Source organism: Gekko japonicus, unplaced genomic scaffold (assembly GCF_001447785.1).
Source record: "Gekko japonicus isolate JY-2015 unplaced genomic scaffold, Gekko_japonicus_V1.1 scaffold518, whole genome shotgun sequence".
NCBI lineage: Eukaryota > Metazoa > Chordata > Lepidosauria > Squamata > Gekkonidae > Gekko > Gekko japonicus.
In genome coordinates, this window is record NW_015169789.1 from 679,154 (window position 1) to 696,298 (window position 17,145).

Below are 17,145 nucleotides of genomic sequence, written 5' to 3' on the forward strand. Positions count from 1 at the left end.
CATTCCTGGCTCCCATTATTTCCAATGGGCCTTCAAGTGTTTCCGATTGTTTCCAATGGGCAATCCTGTCCTTCCTTTTAGTACATCCCCTTCCAGATCTAGCCTGACACTCTAACCACTACACGATATTGCCACCATCAAATCACCATCAAATCACCGATTCCCACCAACACACACAGACAGCCCTCAACTAGATGAGCTGAACTGGACGACTAGACTACAACTAGGCACGTATTTCCTCAGCCCTCCTCCTAAATATAAATGCAACAGTAGAGTGAAGAAGGAACTTATTTTTTCTTCTTCAGTAGAAAGCTGCCCCCTCCCCCCAGACTGGTGGAATCTGTATAGACTGATCCTTGTGGTTGAACAGATTATTTTCCCCATATTCTAAATGCACACTAGACAGATGTGGTGGATAAGTACAGATGCTGCAGAAAGGATATTCAGGTGGTACTTTGGTTTGCTAGAACAATCTCATATAGCGGCAGATGTTGCCACTCAGATAATGGGAGTGAGGAATAAGAGTGGAAGATACTAAAGAGTGGGGGGGGAGCAAGGAGAGCCAGGAAGAAAAGGAGGAGGTAGCAGAAGGAAATGAGTGGAGCGGGAACAAAGTGGAATAATGGGGGATGCAGACAGTGTGAGTGGGGGGAGCAAGGGAGCAGATTCAGTGGAAATACCCCCCCAATCCACCATCCAACTAGAGAAGCCCAGGGCCAGCACTGAAACAAGGGCCAAGGCTAAGCCACGTCCCACAGCATGCCACACTGGAAACAAAAGCAAGGGAGCAGATTCAGTGGAAATACCCCCCCCCCATCCTTACGGAAACCAAGGTACTTAAAGCCAAATCATCTTGGCAATTCCAACTAGAGACACCCACTCACCCCCTGCTGCCCCCACATGAGCCCCTCTGGTCTCTACCTGGACTTGGGAGTCCTGCAGGCTGCACTCCGGTGGAGGGAGGAATGGATGCTGGAAATGCAGCAGCACAAAAATGAGGAGGTAATTCTAATCCACAAACCCCAGCCAGGCAGCCCCACAGCAAAACTCCTCCAAGACTGGCTGCTGCTGCTGAGCTGCTGAAGGTGGACAGAAGCTGAGCTGTGCTGCCAGGTCCGATGGAGGAAGAGAAGAAGGAGCTATATGGCCCAGGGCCCTGCAGGGCAGGCATAAAGGCTCACGTGGTCTCTGCTGCTGTAGTTTGCAAGGAAGAGGAAGTGGGAGCGTGGCTTAGCTAAGCTTGTATTTGCCGGGCTCTTTGCTTAGAGCCCACCCATTGGTCCAAAAGCCCAATAAGAGGCAGGGTAAGGCAGCCAATGAACTGAGATCAGGGTGGGGACTCAGGCTCCGTTCCTCTTTCTGTTTTGTCCCCTCGTCCTGCTCTTCTCCTGAGTCCTCCTGACTGTGCAAAATCATGAGGGGGGTGAGGGGGCCAGGGGGAGCCGAGGATTGGGGAGGGGGGCCCATTAAAATCACCAGGGGGCCTGCATTGTAGCCTCATGACTGTGGAAGAGAACCTTGAAAACGTTTGGGCCATGTCTGCTAATGCCACTAGTATGATGTTTCCACCAACCAAGTAGCAGAATATTTGAATGCTGTAATCCTTCTGATGCACCATCCGCCCATTTCCCTTTCCCCTACATGCACATTGTTTTTCTAAATTCTATTCACACTTCAGTCTCTGCATCAACATCTTACATTATAAAAAGTAACAATTTTGCAATATTCATATACTAGGAATGCCAACATAAAAACAAATCGGCTCATAGTATTCTGATCCCATAATCTGAATGTTCCATTGGAAGAAAGTGTACTGTTGAAGTGCAGAAATCTTATGTATACACACACACACTTTAGGACTTTAGGCTGCAGAGCAGCAACCCATAGACTTGTTCACCGCTTCTGTGCTGCAAACTATTTTCATAGACTACTAGCATCAATGTAGGTTATCACAGTAAAGTGCTGAGAAATCAATTAATGACCCTAACAACTAGGGCATATGCCAGGATACTCTGCTCTCAGAGAGCATAGTCTAGTCGGATTGAACTAGAGCCAAACCTTGCCATTCTGGGAGTAGAATCTGGAGACTGATGCTAGGGATGTTCGTATGGGGATGGAAGGGTGTGGATGAAAAGAGATGTAATACAAAATAGAGCTCACGGCTCATTCTTCAATTGCAGCACAAACCCAGCTTCCCAAATAAAATGACAGGCATGCGTGTTAGCAAACCAAACTCCAGTCAGCTATCAATCTTCCCCTCTCCCCATATGCATCATGCACGTTGCCTGTCCTGTCTGGAAAAAAAGAGCCATATTAATGTTCTATGTATTTATCTGCTCATTTGTCACCTTATTTAAAAAATGAAAAACTATTCTAGGGGTTAAAGAGGAGAAGAGGTGTCACAGGAGCCAGCCAATCAGTGCTGTGCACCGTTGGTTTCTGCTGCACACTTACAGAACTTTTTTTGTTTTTGACACTAGAGAGAAAAGTATATTTTGACTGAGGATTTAAGAGACAGCCACACTGCTCTAAAAAAGTTATGAGTGTCTTCACCCTGAAATTTACACAGCCTAAGAAGGAGAGAGGCTCCAAGACCAACAGCCAGAGCAACCTACAGTCCCATATCTATGAATTCAGAAGTGATGCATGGGCTGAGGCTATGTGGATACGGCTTTCTATGCTTATCTGACATGACAGGCAATGGACTGGGAGAATTCCAAGGTAATCATAAGGCCTGGGAGGAAATAGATAGCCATACAAGCACCAGCTGTCTGGTGCAGCATAAAGTTCCTGCTACACGTTCTAGACTTGGAACAGAGCCTGGAGACTATGCCACCCTAAGATTCAGTGCTCTCTGCTGATGACATGAAAATCAATGTCAAAAAGAAAAAAAAATATAGTATGATTGCTGTTTTCTACAGACTCTACTACAAGCCAGTGCAATGGAATGCAAGTAGAGTAAAGAGACATCTGTTGATTCTTCATGGGCCAAGTCAGCTGAGGGAAGTGAAAACAGCACAACAGTGCACATGTCTATGTAGTGACATATGCTCAAATGTGAGAGAAAGAACAGCATACAGGCACAAGAGTTGTCTTCCTGGATCAGACCATCTTACAGCACTCTGTTTCTAACAGCAACCTGCAAGATCTTCTAGGAAAGTCACATGCTGAGTAGGAAGGTAATGTCTACCCCTAGTCATTTGTTGCCAGAATCTTGAGCTCAGAGGCAGAGTGCCTCTGAACATGCAGTTTCCATTTGGCTATCATGATTAATGGCTATTAATAGACCTATGACCCACAAATTCATCTAAACTTTCTTTTAAACTAACAAATCATTTTAAAAAGCAACAGCCATGTGTTAAAAGTGTATGTGGCTGTGTAAACTGGGTCACAGCCATTTGATCCTGGCCATGACACCCCTTGGCAAAACACAACGTATCAGACTGCCCACCTGACCACTCAGAAACAGCAATGCAAGAGGCAAGCAGCAGAGATAAGGGGAAGTGCCATATACCATTTCATTTATTTCTCTCTACCATTACGTCTATTCATTTCCACAGTTTAACCACCACCCCCCGCAAAACCTTACATGCACTCAAGTTAGAGAGCTCAACATATAGACAGACATAGGGAGATTCTTCAGTGGTTATGCTGACAGTTTCCTGTCAGCATTTCTTGCCAACCCACATTTATTTCTAGGCCATTCACTGTAACTTCTATGCCTCTATTCACAACACCCTTCCACTAGCATCTTGGGAAACTGGCTGTGAACAGCAATCACCTATAAAATGAGAGCCTTTCAACTGCCAGTTCTGTGGGAAGATGTACAAAGGTAAGAATGGGAACTTCCTATCACAAAGTGTGGTTTGTAGGAATGGAATCTGGGCAGCAAAGACAGGAGAAATAAAATATCTGGCCTCATCTGACTTTCCCTGCTCCTTATCCCTGCACTCTTTCTTGTGGTCCCAGAAAGCCACCCGACTGCCTACCTGCTCAGTGATGAGAGGGGAAAGGATTTTATTCCTCTCCAATACTGGAGCTCATGTGGCTGGTTCTTTCCTCCCTCCCTTCCCCTACTCAGATATATGTTGCTGCATATTTTTTTTAGGCTTTTACCAAGGATTTCTATGCCACTTGTTCCTCATACACTGGTTCCTACTGTGACTTACACTTCCCATCTGGTTCTAAATCGATCCTTTCCCCATGGGTGGCACCCATTCTGTGATGTTTCCTCCCTTCCCTCAGGCAAAGTATCAAGGAAGCCTCCTATTGAGCCATGATGACATGGGCCTCTGTGTCTGTCTTGAGCAGCTTTTATGAGTTTTGGAAGGAAACCCCAGGAGCAGCTATCAGTAGGGTATTACATGAAAATATTATTTAATGATATAATAAAGGGTGGGGGGTCCTTCACATAAGAAGACAGCAAACACTACAACAAGATGCCTCCCGGAGCTCTTCCACCAGGCCTTCAAGTAGGAGCCGCTACCAACAAAAATTAACTGGGATAAGGCCCTCCTGACAACAGCAACTGCCTGCGATGTCAATAGTAACATACTCTGGCCACGCTTTTGCGATATCTGTTACATCATGACCACAGCTACCACCCCTAGTACTTTAACTGCTCTTAATTGTACTTATTTGTGATTTGCTATTTGTAACAAAAATGAATTTTAAGATACTTTGTATGTAATGAATTGTTGTTTTATTGTTTTTTACCTTTTAACGTGAGCCGCCCTGAGCCTGCCATGGCGGGAAGGGCAGGAGACAAATTGAATGAAATAAAATAAACAAATAAATAGCCTCATATATTGTATTCCGGTTGACAGGGCCAACTTTATGATGAGGCGATTTGAGGTAGATGCCTCAAGCAGCAGATTTTGGAGCTAGCCTCTTCTCCCACATGCTGTCTGTCTGCCTACTTGAGACCAGTCCAATGGCCACCCCCACCCTTGGAGCCACCAAAGAGAAGTCCTCTTACCTCTTTGTTCCCTCAGGCCTCTTTGAAAGCAGTGTGGCAAACCGCATGTTCCAGTTCCCCAGCTCTGAGAGATTTGCTCTTCTCATGAGAATTCAGCTCCCATTTCTGGTTGCCTGCTCCCAGGCAACAAAAATGGTGGCCAGACTCTTGTGAGAGGAAGTAATCTTATGAGAGTTCCTGCGAGAAATGCTTTGTTTTATATTCTATGGATAACCAATATTGCTTCTTTCTACTCTCTGGTTCCTATTAGGTTCTTCATTTTCCTCACTAAAACATTTGGCTTGCATTGCTATAAATTAGTCTCTGATGTGCAATTTAAGGAATACTAAAAAGAAGGAGTGAACAGGTTAAACTGCATGCTCTGATTCCAGATCTGGAAGAGTATGAGGACTCAGATTGTCCTGGCTGACTGCTGCCAGCAGCAGAGAGCCAGTGAGAAACAGTGGTTAGAGTATCAGACTGGAGGATCTGGGGGAATCCAGGTTCAAATCCTCACTCCGCTATGGAAGTTTGCTAGGTGACCTTTGGCCAGTCACTCTCTCAATCTAACTTACCTCACAGGGTTGTTGGAGTGAGGATAAAATGGAGGAAGAGAGAATAATGTAAGCCTTTTGGGATCCCTTTTGGGGAGAAAAGCAAGTAATAAATATCTAAATAAATAAACAAGAGGAGGTTTGCTCCTGAAACAGCCAGGGCTAGTGTCCCAATACCAATGTGTTTGCAAACAGGGCTCACTCCTGCTCTCTGCAGGGACCACAGGGGGCCCAATGGGGATCTAGGGATTGAAGGAGCTGTCATAAGACCCACATACAAGATTTCATATGCTCAGAATGTGTCCGCAAGGGAGAATGCAAGTAACTTATTTTCATATCTCAGAAATGTCTACTCCTATGGAAGGAAAAGATATTGGAAAGCAAATTGAAACCACAGACAGCTGCTGCTGACAGCAGCCACTCCATTTTCTGAACATCTGGGAAGGCAGCTTGGGACAGAAAGAGAGAGAGAGAGAGAGAGAGAGAGAGAAAGAGAAACAGAGAGAGAGAGAGAGAGAGAGAGAGAGAGAGAGAGAGAGAGAATATATGAGTCTGGATCTTCTAATTGACACCATCATTGTAGCAGAGTGGGTGCACTGCCAAAGTATTTCCAAATTCCATTTCTGGAGTGAGATCTGGAAGCTAGGGCCAGGGCTGTTTGTTGAATATGTTAAGATTTAATAAGGGGATTATTCATGGAAAAAGGAATTTGAGTTCCAGCCCCTGCCAGGCCCTGCCTTTTAGCAGCTTCCAAGTTGAGCAAATTGGGAAGGAAGGAGGACAACGCCTACAAATAAAGAGCAGCTGGTGAGTGACCCAGCACAAGGTGGCCAAGCTAGAAGGGCAAAGCAATCTCACTCTATTCAGCTCTTTCTGTCAATTGCCAACTGCAAAGGGACACCCGATGACATCATAAAAAGGAATGATGAAGCCCTCTTTTCAGCCTTTTGCTGAGCCGGCAGATGAAGGCTTTGATTGAATCAAGATGGAAACATGCAATACTAATTTGTCTCATAAGAGGCTGCTCAGCCATGCTTGGCTGGAGGCCATGGTGAAGACATCTCTCCATTTACACTCAGAAGATAGTACCCAACATGCATTATGTTCAGTTGCAAGAAAGGAGAGGAGGGACAGCTGTGAACAGTCTCCAAAATCCTGTAGTTCTCAAAGCTACTAAAGGCAGCAGGTAGAAGGAAAAGAGTTATCCAGCCTCCCCAAAACAGTCTTTGTTCTAAACATTACCAGAGTTGAACAGACGCTCTCGTCTCCTTTTGAGCAATAAATATCCATTGGTTTGCACCAGTTAATTTCTTAAAGGGCAAGATGTTTGAGGATCAACCCCACTTACCCAGTACGTTAGAGAAAGACATATGCTCAGAGGCACTTTCCTCATATCTTCCGGGGCTACACCTGAAAACAGGCTCTGTGGGCTTGAAGAGACTGGTCTCAAGTTACACCCTATTTGAACAACATGGTCCGACAGAGGATGCTTGGAAGACAAGAGGGTATCACACCTATTTCTCAGCTTTCTCCAAAATAAATGATTCTAAAGTAAATCCATTGACATGAGTGCTAAGCAGGCAACCTGCCAGCCCAGTCACAGCCTCTTGCGATGCAAACTTTTGCACATAGCTTGAGTTCTTAATGGAGGAATAGTGTCTTGACTTTATGCCTCCCTTCAAACAGTATGACTCAAGTTATTTCCTGGGAGAGGGAATAACCAATAAGTAGAGGCCCTGGACATGATGAAAGATGAGGGTTTTTTAAGCAACAGCGGACTCGTTTGATTGCTGCACAGGAAGGATATGTTGATGGGGCAAGGAGAGGCCTTTTGGCTACAATAAGAATGAATGCCATTTTCCTAGTAATCTGGGTATCCAGGGGTTTGCTAAATGCACCTGAAGGCAAAAGCAGGCTGGCATGAATGCAGCAAAAATGGCAACCGGGCTAAGCTGCTCCTGGGAGACAGGCTCTTAAGAGACAGAAGATATTTATATGCAGTAAGAAGATGAGAAACGAGCTTCTGCTTTGTGCCGACCCAGCTTGCTCATATCCCACAGCCTCTGCTGTTCCCATCAGCCAAGAGGTAGACTCATATCCTTCCACACCTCCCTCCATATGTCTCTCTGGTTTCCTCTGGTCTGTAGTAGGTCAAAGGCTGAAACAGCATTTCATTCTGAGGTTTTTCCAAATAGATCCATTCAAAGGGAACTGCCTTGCTTCAGGATATGCATGTGTGAGAGAATCCCAAAACAGGGATAGTGGCAATCTGCACATCAAGAGAGATAAACAAAAGCTTTTGTGCCCATGCCAATTTAAACTAGAACAGCCCAGCAGCCTGAAGGGCTGCACAAGGGTTGCCAACTGGAAGGAGGTTTGCTGGGCCCAGGTGAGACATGGGGATGCCTCCCCTTCCAATATAGAAATAGCTCCTCTCAAATGTGCATTTGTTTACATAATTAACCTATGTAAATCGGGGAGAAGCATTCTTCCCCTTTCTGCGTCTGTAGCTCTTGGAAGGTGTTCCTACTTTTCTGTGAAGTTTTGATCTCCTAATTGCTTCCCTTCCACTTTCCACCAGCTTCCAGCAGCCTCCTAGATCTTGCAGGCAGAGAGCCGTCGCCAGAAAAAAAGGAATTTGAGGCCGTGGTTGCCTTTGTGCTTTCCAGAGAATTCCTGTGGATCGGGTCAGAGGAAGCGTGTTTGGGCGTGGGGAAGGAGGCGAAAAAAGGGGGGGGGGAAAGGACCGTGTTTTATAAACGGGGGTGGGGGGTTACTCGGCGGAAGGGCAATCTGACGAAACCCTCGTTAACAATGAAAGCTAGCCGGACTTATCTGGGGCCGGGGAGAATGCACTTATCCTCCTCACTCCCCTCCCCGCACATCCGCGGTCCTTTTTTTCTTGTCTTTGCAAGGATAAAGGGGTGGGGTTGTTTTGGCTGTTAACAAGTGAGTTTGCAGGGCGAGACAAGGCAGAAAGACATACGGGGCTGGCTCACGCCACGAAAAGAAGCCACTAGGGGAGCCGCAGAGAAGGGCGGGTGGGCGTCCTTTCCTTACCTACATCTGCATTGCAAAACGCCTGTTGCGGATGCACCGGAGAGCAGCTGCAGGCGTCGGCGAGGCGGTCCGTTCTTCCCAGGAGCAAAACGGCCAGCCAGGCCACAAGGCTGGGGAGCGTAGCACTCATCTTGCAGGGCAAGCGAGGGCGGGCGAGATTCGCTGCTCACCGCTCCAGCCGCTTCATTCAGGCGCGCGCGCGCGCACACGCACGCTCGATGGCTGGGCTCTGCGTCTGCGGCGACCCTGGGGAGGGGAGGGCGGAAGCTCAGGGGTTCCAGCAGGCGAAGCCCTGAAAGTTTGACTCGCTGGGGGCCCCTCGCTGGGGAGGAGGAGAAGGATCCGGCCGCTGGGAAAGGCGCTCTCGGTAGCCGCGGCCGCTCTGCTGTTGCCTTCTATGGAGGTGTTTGCTTCGCCTGGCTTCTGCTAAGCCTGGCTTTTTAATGGGCTCTGGGGATTCGCTGCCCCTCCTCTCGGTGGCACGGGGCCAGAGCGGGCGGCTCGCCTACTCCCGTCAGCGCTCTTGAGCGTCTCTCCCTTCCTTCGCCTCCGGCCCCGGCGAGGCTCGGCTTCTGCTCCTTTACGCGGGCTTTCTTCGCTTGACAGCTGCCTCTGGCTGGAGCTCTCCGTCTAACTGCAGGCAAGCCCAGGCGCGGGAGGGGGAGTAGTCCCTACTTCGGTTTGTGCAGCGCCAAGCGCGCTGACAGATATTAGGGCAAGATTTATGGGGGACGTACTACAACTAAGGACAGCGATTGCCCATAGGGAATACATGAGTGCCCCTACAGAATAATGGAGAGTAAGCTTGCCCAGAGGAGATAGTGCAGTACATAATTGCCAATAGAGAATCCATAATGCCAATAGAGAATCCATGACTGCCCATAGGGAATAATGGAGAGGACGCTTGCCCATAGGGGATAATGGAGTACATAATTGCCAATAGAGAATCCATAATGCCAATAGAGAATCCATGACTGCCCATAGGGAATAATGGAGAGGACGCTTGCCCATAGGGGATAATGGAGTACATAATTGCCAATAGAGAATCCATGATTGTTCATAGGGACATAATTGCCAACAGAGAATCCATGATTGCCCAAAAGCAATATTGCCCAGAGGTCACTCTCGTTAGGGGCTCTTTAAAAAGCGATGGCCGCGGCCGCTGTCAGCGGCAGCTGCAATGGCCATGAGGGGGGGTGAAACATTCCCCCACCTCCGGGGTGGTGGCCTTGGACTCCTAGGGGCAAATTCCACCTCTCGCGTCAGCACACATGAGAGGTCATTCCGGCTCCCCCAGCTCTTGTTAGGGGCTCTTTTAAAAGTTATGGCTGCCACTGCTGTTGGCGGCAGCTGCAACAGCCGCAGGAGGTGGGAGGGGCAAAACGTTCCCCTGCCTCCCTGAGCCCCGGGGTGGTGGCCTTGGACTTCTAGGGGCAAATTCCACCTCTCGCGTCATCACACGCGAGAGGTCATTCCGGCTACCCCAGCTCTTCTTAGGGGCTCTTTTAAAAGTTATGGCCGCCACTGCGGTCGGCAGTAGCTGCAACGGCTGTGGGGGGGAGGGCAAAACGCTCCCCACCTCCCTGAGCCCCGGGGTGGTTGCCTTGGACTCCTAGGGGCAAATTCCACCTCTCGCCTGTGATGTCCGAGAGGTCATTCCGGCTCACCCCAGCTCTCCTTAGGGGCTCTTTAAAAAGTTATGCCCTGGGGTGGTGGCCTTGGACTTCTAGGGGCAAATTCCACCTCTCGCCTGTGATGTCCGAGTGGTAATCCCTAGGGGCAAATTCCACCTCTTGCCTGTGAGCAGCCAAGCTGGGTGGTCCATCAAATTCTGTTTTGCCATCTAGTCCTGTTTCACACACAGTGGCCAGCAAGATGGTCATGGAAGCAGGTCATGGAGGCCAAAGTCTCCTTCTGTTGTTACCCTCCCCAGTGCTGGCATTTGGGAGGTTATGGCCTTTGGAGGTTCCATTTACTAATCATGGCTAAGGCCATTGTTCCACCTGTCCTCACCTTTTAAAGACAATTTTAGTGCCACATCCTGTGGCAGTGAATTCCACAAGTGACAGCACAGTCCTGAACAGAGTTGACTTCAATGGACTTAGAAGAGTGTAACATTCCTTAGGACTGCACTGTAAATTGTCTAGGCATGCCAGAGCACAAGCTAGCATAAAAATTGCCAGACAGTAAACTTGCCTAGAAATTTTGCCCTATGACTTGGAAGCTCTCTCCAACCTAGTGAAACATGTAGCTTTCTAAAACTCCTGGTGTTGATGCACCAAAATGATGAATCTGGGTTATGTGTTATTTTTCTAGAACTCCTTTGACCAATATTCTCATCCCAGATTTTCGGAGGCTTTGTGATGGTTATACTGGTGTGAGAGAGAGGATCATTCCCATTCATTATATATCACACATTTAGAGCAGAAGCATGGCACTGAAACCAATTCCCAGGGCTAACCCCAGTGAGTCCTGGCTCCCGGGAAACTGTTGTCATTGTCACAAATCAAACTTAAAACAGGATCAGTTCCTGCCCTTACTATGCCAGGTATTGGGCTTGCTGTTTTATCTTTGTTTTAGCTGGGGATGGTTTAACTATTCTCGAAAGCTGCCTTGAACCAAGAATGAAAGTGAGATATCATTGTTTTAATAAATAGCAATAGAAGGGAAAGGTTTCATCTCTTGATCACAAGGCAGAAGCCTACACAACATTGGCTTCCAATATGCTTTCCCTATTTCTCAACCCTCAGAACAGAGTCTAAGCAGGCTTTGCAGGCTATGAAGGAGTTGAGAGTCACAGAGCCAGTTTGGTGTAGTGGTTAGGAGCATGGACTCTAATCCAGGAGAACCAGGTTTGATTCCCTACTCCTCCAGATGCAGCTGCTGATGGGATCTTGGGTCAGTTACAAGTTCTTTCAGAGAAGTTCTCTCAAGGGCAGTTCTCTCAGAGCTCTGTCAGCCCCACCTACCTCACAGGGTGTCTGTTGTGGGGAGGGGAAGGGAAAGGGATTGTAAGCCGCTCTGAGACTCCTTTGGGTAGTGAAGGATGAGATATAAATCCAATCTCCTCCTCTTCTTTCCATTTCTACAGAAGTAAACATCTCGTGCTTCTTCTGTCACAATCCTTCCCAAGCATCCCAGTTTGGTTCTGCTGAACTGAGCTTCTTAGCGGTATCAAGTGCTATAATTCTTCTTACATGTCGATAATCAGTGAATCCGAAATTCCCAAGGGAAAAAAGTTAAAGAGTCTCTGCTTTGAGCGTGATACCCTATATCCTGTTTTTGCCCTGACCTGGATAACCCAGGCTGGCCTGATCTCTACAGATCTCAGTAACTAAGCAAGGTTGGCTCTGGTTAGTATTCAGATGGGAGACCAACAAGGAAGTCCAGCGTGGCAACACAGAGAAAGGCAATGACAAACCACCTCTGAATATCTCTTGCCTTGAAACTCCTATGGGGTCACCATACGCTGGCTGTGACTTTATGGCACTTTCCACCACCACCACCACATCCTGCCTGTTACCTGTGCTTTTGCAGCAAGGGCCCGTGGCTCTTGCCTTGATGAGAAGCCTGGGCATGAAGCCTGACACCACACTATTAATGAGCAAATTCTATGGAAGAAAATGCTTGTTCTCATCATTGCCCCTTGTTCTGTGACCTTTTATTCCTTCATACTTTGGTATTCACTATTAAGCTGAAATGCTCAGAGCTCCTTTGGAGGCCTTCTTTTTAAAAACTTTCTGTATCCTTACTCCTCTGTCCTCCTATGGAATTTCATCCAGGCACTGAATCTTGCTGTCTACCCACTCCATCCATCTCTGAACTCTTAGGGTGGCATTTCCCCCTCCTCCAAGTTCTCAGTCTGAACTCAAACACAGATGCTGAGAAGCAGGTGACAGTAGACATCTTTAACATGCCCCAGTGATGTGCAGAGATTTGCTATGGGCAGAGAAAGATCTAAATTAGTGTTTTGTCAATGTGTTTTGTTACTGCTAGGGTCAGGAAGCCAGGATGGAGGCGAGTCCTGCTGACAGCCAGGGAGTGGAGCCGGCCGAATGCCCAGCAGTGAGTCATGGCTGTTGGAGTTAAATGGAAACACATGTGCAACCATTTGCGGGCTTTATTGCTCATAGCACACAAAACGTGGATACTTAGTAAACACAAGCCCACGGATGGTCCAAGCAGATGATCCACAAGTTGGTTAACACTTCTCACATTCATTATTGCCCCTGCAGAGGTGTGTTTATGCCCAAATTCCAACAATGGTTTCACCCAGTGCCAGTCTAGCTTATAACTATGTGTTCTGCACATATCGTAGGGCAAATCCTGCACTGGGAAGCAACCTGCAGCTATGGGGTACACAAACAATCCCATGAGTCAGTCCGACATTGAACCTTAGTAACTGACAATATTTGGTTTTGAGACATTTCACTTGGGGAGTGTATTGATTTCCCCCTGTGCTAATGGACAAACTTAGCTGAAAAGTACTGAGAAGCATTGAGCGATTTCAGCAAAGTACTTTTATTCGGATAGAACAAGACAAAGTGAGGCCGGTATATATGCACAGAAAACCCTTCACCAAAACACACCCCCTACTTCCCTATAGGCTATATACAGTAGCCGAGAGTCCCATAGGCTCTCGGCTGCGGACCTAGCCCTCTGATAGGTGTGGGCTAGGATCCGCTTGGCTATTGTTCTATCAGAGCGAAGCTTCAGGACTTTGCATGACTGCATGGCCCAACGGTCGCGCACATGGTCATGGCGGAGTACATTATTAGCCATACCTGGGTTCCCTTCCACTTCCAATGCCAAGAACTTCCAGATAACTGGCAATCAAAATTATAGTTTCTGTTATACATAAGTTCTGTAGAGAGATGGCATTCCCACTGTGGTGAGCCAGGTAATGTCCTTTAGAAATTCTCTGTGTGGTCATGGCTATTGCTTCTGAAAACTGGCAGAGTAAAACATGAATATGAGCTCTACTTTCCACCCCTCTGTCTTCTATCACAACTGCAGCAGAGATGCCCATTCCAAGGCAGCTGTGCCTTAGTTCTATACCTTTCTAACTTAGCTGACTAAGGAAAATATCTTTGTATGTTGGGTACAAAGTTTAAATGCAATCCACATGTTTGGAGCGGTTGAGACCAGGTTACTTGCATCACTCCAATGGGACTGATTTCAGCCCAAGCTGGGATGGGTTTAAAAAAAAAGAAAAAAGGAATACATGTCAAGCAAAATATAGAGAAGCTGTGTACACCCAGAAGCCTGTTTCAGTGTACCAAGAGTTGAATTGGCCAGACTGCATTTCAGTGGTGTGTGTCCCCTGCACAGTAGGTTCTCTCTAGGGCTTTTCTGTTTGGAAGCTTCTGCTGATTGTTGGATATATTTGAGTATAAATTTAAACTGATAATTACAGTTTCCTCTTGCTAGGGTGCTAGGAGCTGCGGTGGCTCAAGTGGTTAAGACGCTGAACTGCAGGCTGTGGAAGGTCAGTAGTTCAGCAGTTCGAGACCCGCGTGATGGAGTGATCTCCCATCTCTAGTTCCAGTTCCTGCCAACCTAGCAGTTTGAAAGCAAGAAATTGCAAGTAGACATGACCATGTGCGCCTTGGTGTTTAGTCATGCCGGCCACATGACCACAGAAACATCTTCGGACAGCACTGGCTCTTCGGCTTTGAAACGGAGATGAGCACCGCAACCCTAGAGTTGGATTCGACTGGCTTTCGATCAAGGGAACCTTTACCTTTACCTTGCTAGGGAATCTTGGGAGGTGTAATTCCATGAGGAGAGAGAGTGGTATCATCTAACAGAATTTTCAGTACTTGCACCAAACTACAATTCCCAGGACTCTTTGGAGAAAATCATGCTTATTATGTCAATGGTCGTTTCTGCACTTGGAGCTCATCCCTGGTTTTATCAGAGTTCAACTTGCAGCACAATACCTTGCATTTATCCCTAATTATAACAGCCTTCATTTATCCCGGGACAAGTGTGGGGCGAAACCGGGGTGACCTCAGTGTAATGTGGAAACAAAAAATAACCCAGGATAATTACAGGGATGAACTTACATGTAGTGTAGAATGTAAGTCTTGGGACAGGGTTGAACCAGAAATTAAGGTCTATTGCAGAAAGGACCAGTATGTGGTATCAGGTGTTCAGCCTTTTGCTTTTCTACCAGTGTTAGAGCCAGTGTGCTGTAGTGGTTAGAGTCCTGGACCAGGACTTGGGAAACCCAGGTTCAAATTCCCATTCTATCATGGAAGCTCACTTTTTCTTTTCAGAACTCTTCCAATATGGATACCAGAGACAGCTTTATTTAAGTGGCAGAAGGTCCTCACAGACTTTTTCTGGGCATACAAGAAGGCTAGAATAAATCGCCAGGTGCTAAGTAGACCATCATCCTTGGGAGGTTTAGATGTACCACTTCTGAGTGTCTACTATCAGGCAGCGATGATTGCTGCAGCAATACGGATGATGAACAATGATACCCCAACAGGTTGGATGCAAATTGAGCAATCAAATATTTATCCAGCAAGATTGCAGGATGTCTTTTGGATGACAGCTAACCAATGCCCAAAGTCAGCAAGAAACAATCACTTTTTAGAAGCAATTTTAAAAATTTGGGAGCAGAGATGAGGCCAGCTATTACCAAAAATCTCTAAATTCTCGTCTTTCATTAACCAAGTGTGGTTCCCACCTGGAATGGAGACAGGAGCCTTTTGGGACTGGACGGCAGCAGGTCTGACACGCCTCTCAAATCTAGTAAAACAAGGGAAAATACGAGACAAAACTGGTTTGGAGGAAATTCTAGGTACATCGATCCCCTGGTTCCGGTATTTACAGCTTAAGAACATGATTGATCAGCTAGCTCAAACAGATATATTCACCAGTCCAAGGACGGAATTTGAGACTCTCCTGGCTACATACAACCCTTCTATGAAAGGCTTGCTTCCAAAGGTTTATAAGATTTTAATATCTGCTGAAGGTTCCCGACCCATTCCTTGCCAAGAAAAGTGGAAAGCAGACCTGGAAACAGATTTGCAGCAGTCACACTGGCTTGATATCTGGAATTCTCCAGGGTTTTCCTCGCGTGTTTACAACATTCACATGAACACCTTCAAGATCATGCACAGATGGTATCTTACACCTAAAAGGTTGAATCAAATGAATCCGCAGTATGACCCTTTGTGCTGGAGAAATTGTGGATCTCCTGGAACATACATACACTGCTGGTGGGAGTGTCCAACTATTCAGCAATTCTGGAAGGAAATAATCTCTCAAATTAACAGCATTACACAGCAGACACTTCCTGTCACACCAGAACTCTCACTGCTTAATCTCTGGGACTCTTCATTGTGGGATGACTCCAAAAAGACCCTTACTTCCATTTTTCTTGCGGCTGCCAGGCTCACGATTGCGGCAAACTGGAAATCTCTAACATCTCCAACACTGTCATCCTGGTATGACAAGATCTGGGATCAGTTTGTGATGAATAAGATCTCTAATATTGTGGACCGAGCACAAAACAGTTCCAGCAAAACATATGATAAATTTGTACGTACCTGGTTCCCTGTACTTGACTTCATGGCTGAAAATAATGTGCTTCCTTCTAGGACGAGTTATCATACATGGCTACACTTTTGAGTTTAACCAGACTTCCACCTAACTGTCGAGACTCCTCTTGTGAATCAGAGCAGCAGACTCCTGAAGATGTTATCTTTTAAACTTGACTCAATTCTATGGGAATCATAGCTCACATAGCATCTATGTATAGGTGATCAGATTTAGTACTAACTTAGTTTGTTATGAATGTTGATATATGTTGTAAAAATCTGTATTGATCTGGTTGGTTTGTAATTTTGGATTTTCAGGACAGTTGTATACTGTTTTGCAGTTATTATATTTCTTGATATGTTATACTTCCTCTTAATAAACATTTTAAAAATGAAAAAAATTAAAAAATAAAAGGATTACATGGAAGCTCACTGGGTGACCTTAAGATAGTCACACACACATACATTCAGTCTGACCTATCTCACAGGGTCGTTGTGAAGATAAAATGGAGGAGGGTAGAGCAATATAAGCCACTTGGAGTCCTCAGTAAGGAGAAAGGTGGTGGGATTTAAATGAAGTAAATAAAAATAAATGCCATGCATACAGCCAGTGCCAAAAGTGCCACACAAGTTAGAAAGAAGAAATCCAGATTCAAAGTAGTCACAGTCTGCTTCCACATAGATGTTTTGCTCTGCTTTTACTTCCATCCTGAAGTGTGCTTGTTTTGAATATCCTCAAAAGGTTGTCCTCTAATCCTCCACTTTCTAGATTAGCCTTTATTTTGCTCTGAACTTTACCAGTACTGCTTTGCTACAATCTTTTTTGGAAAGCGGCAGTCCTAGTAGGACATTTGCACAGTGTACGGGTGGGAGAGTGTGCATTTTCAAAGGTCATTGTGCCAAATCAGTGCTATTTTCCTTCTGTTAGCCCCTTGCAGCCCTCATTTTCCCAGCTGTGCCACCAAATGCATTATAGTGCAACCTATTGCCACAGTCTACTAGTTCCTCTGAATACCCAGTG

The 17,145-nt window shown here is 46.3% G+C and overlaps 1 protein-coding gene across 1 annotated transcript in view; it reads right to left on the reverse strand.

Moving 5' to 3' along the window:
- The window catches only part of TIMP2 (TIMP metallopeptidase inhibitor 2), a 47,075-nt gene extending 37,873 nt beyond the window's left edge, over positions 1-9,202 (reverse strand). Inside the window, exon 1 of the mRNA XM_015416992.1 lies at positions 8,572-9,202. Within this exon, the coding sequence (XP_015272478.1) occupies positions 8,572-8,701 (130 nt within the window). The 5' untranslated portion in view covers positions 8,702-9,202. The remainder of the gene's footprint in view (positions 1-8,571) is intronic.
- Between the last annotated feature and the right edge of the window lie 7,943 nt (positions 9,203-17,145).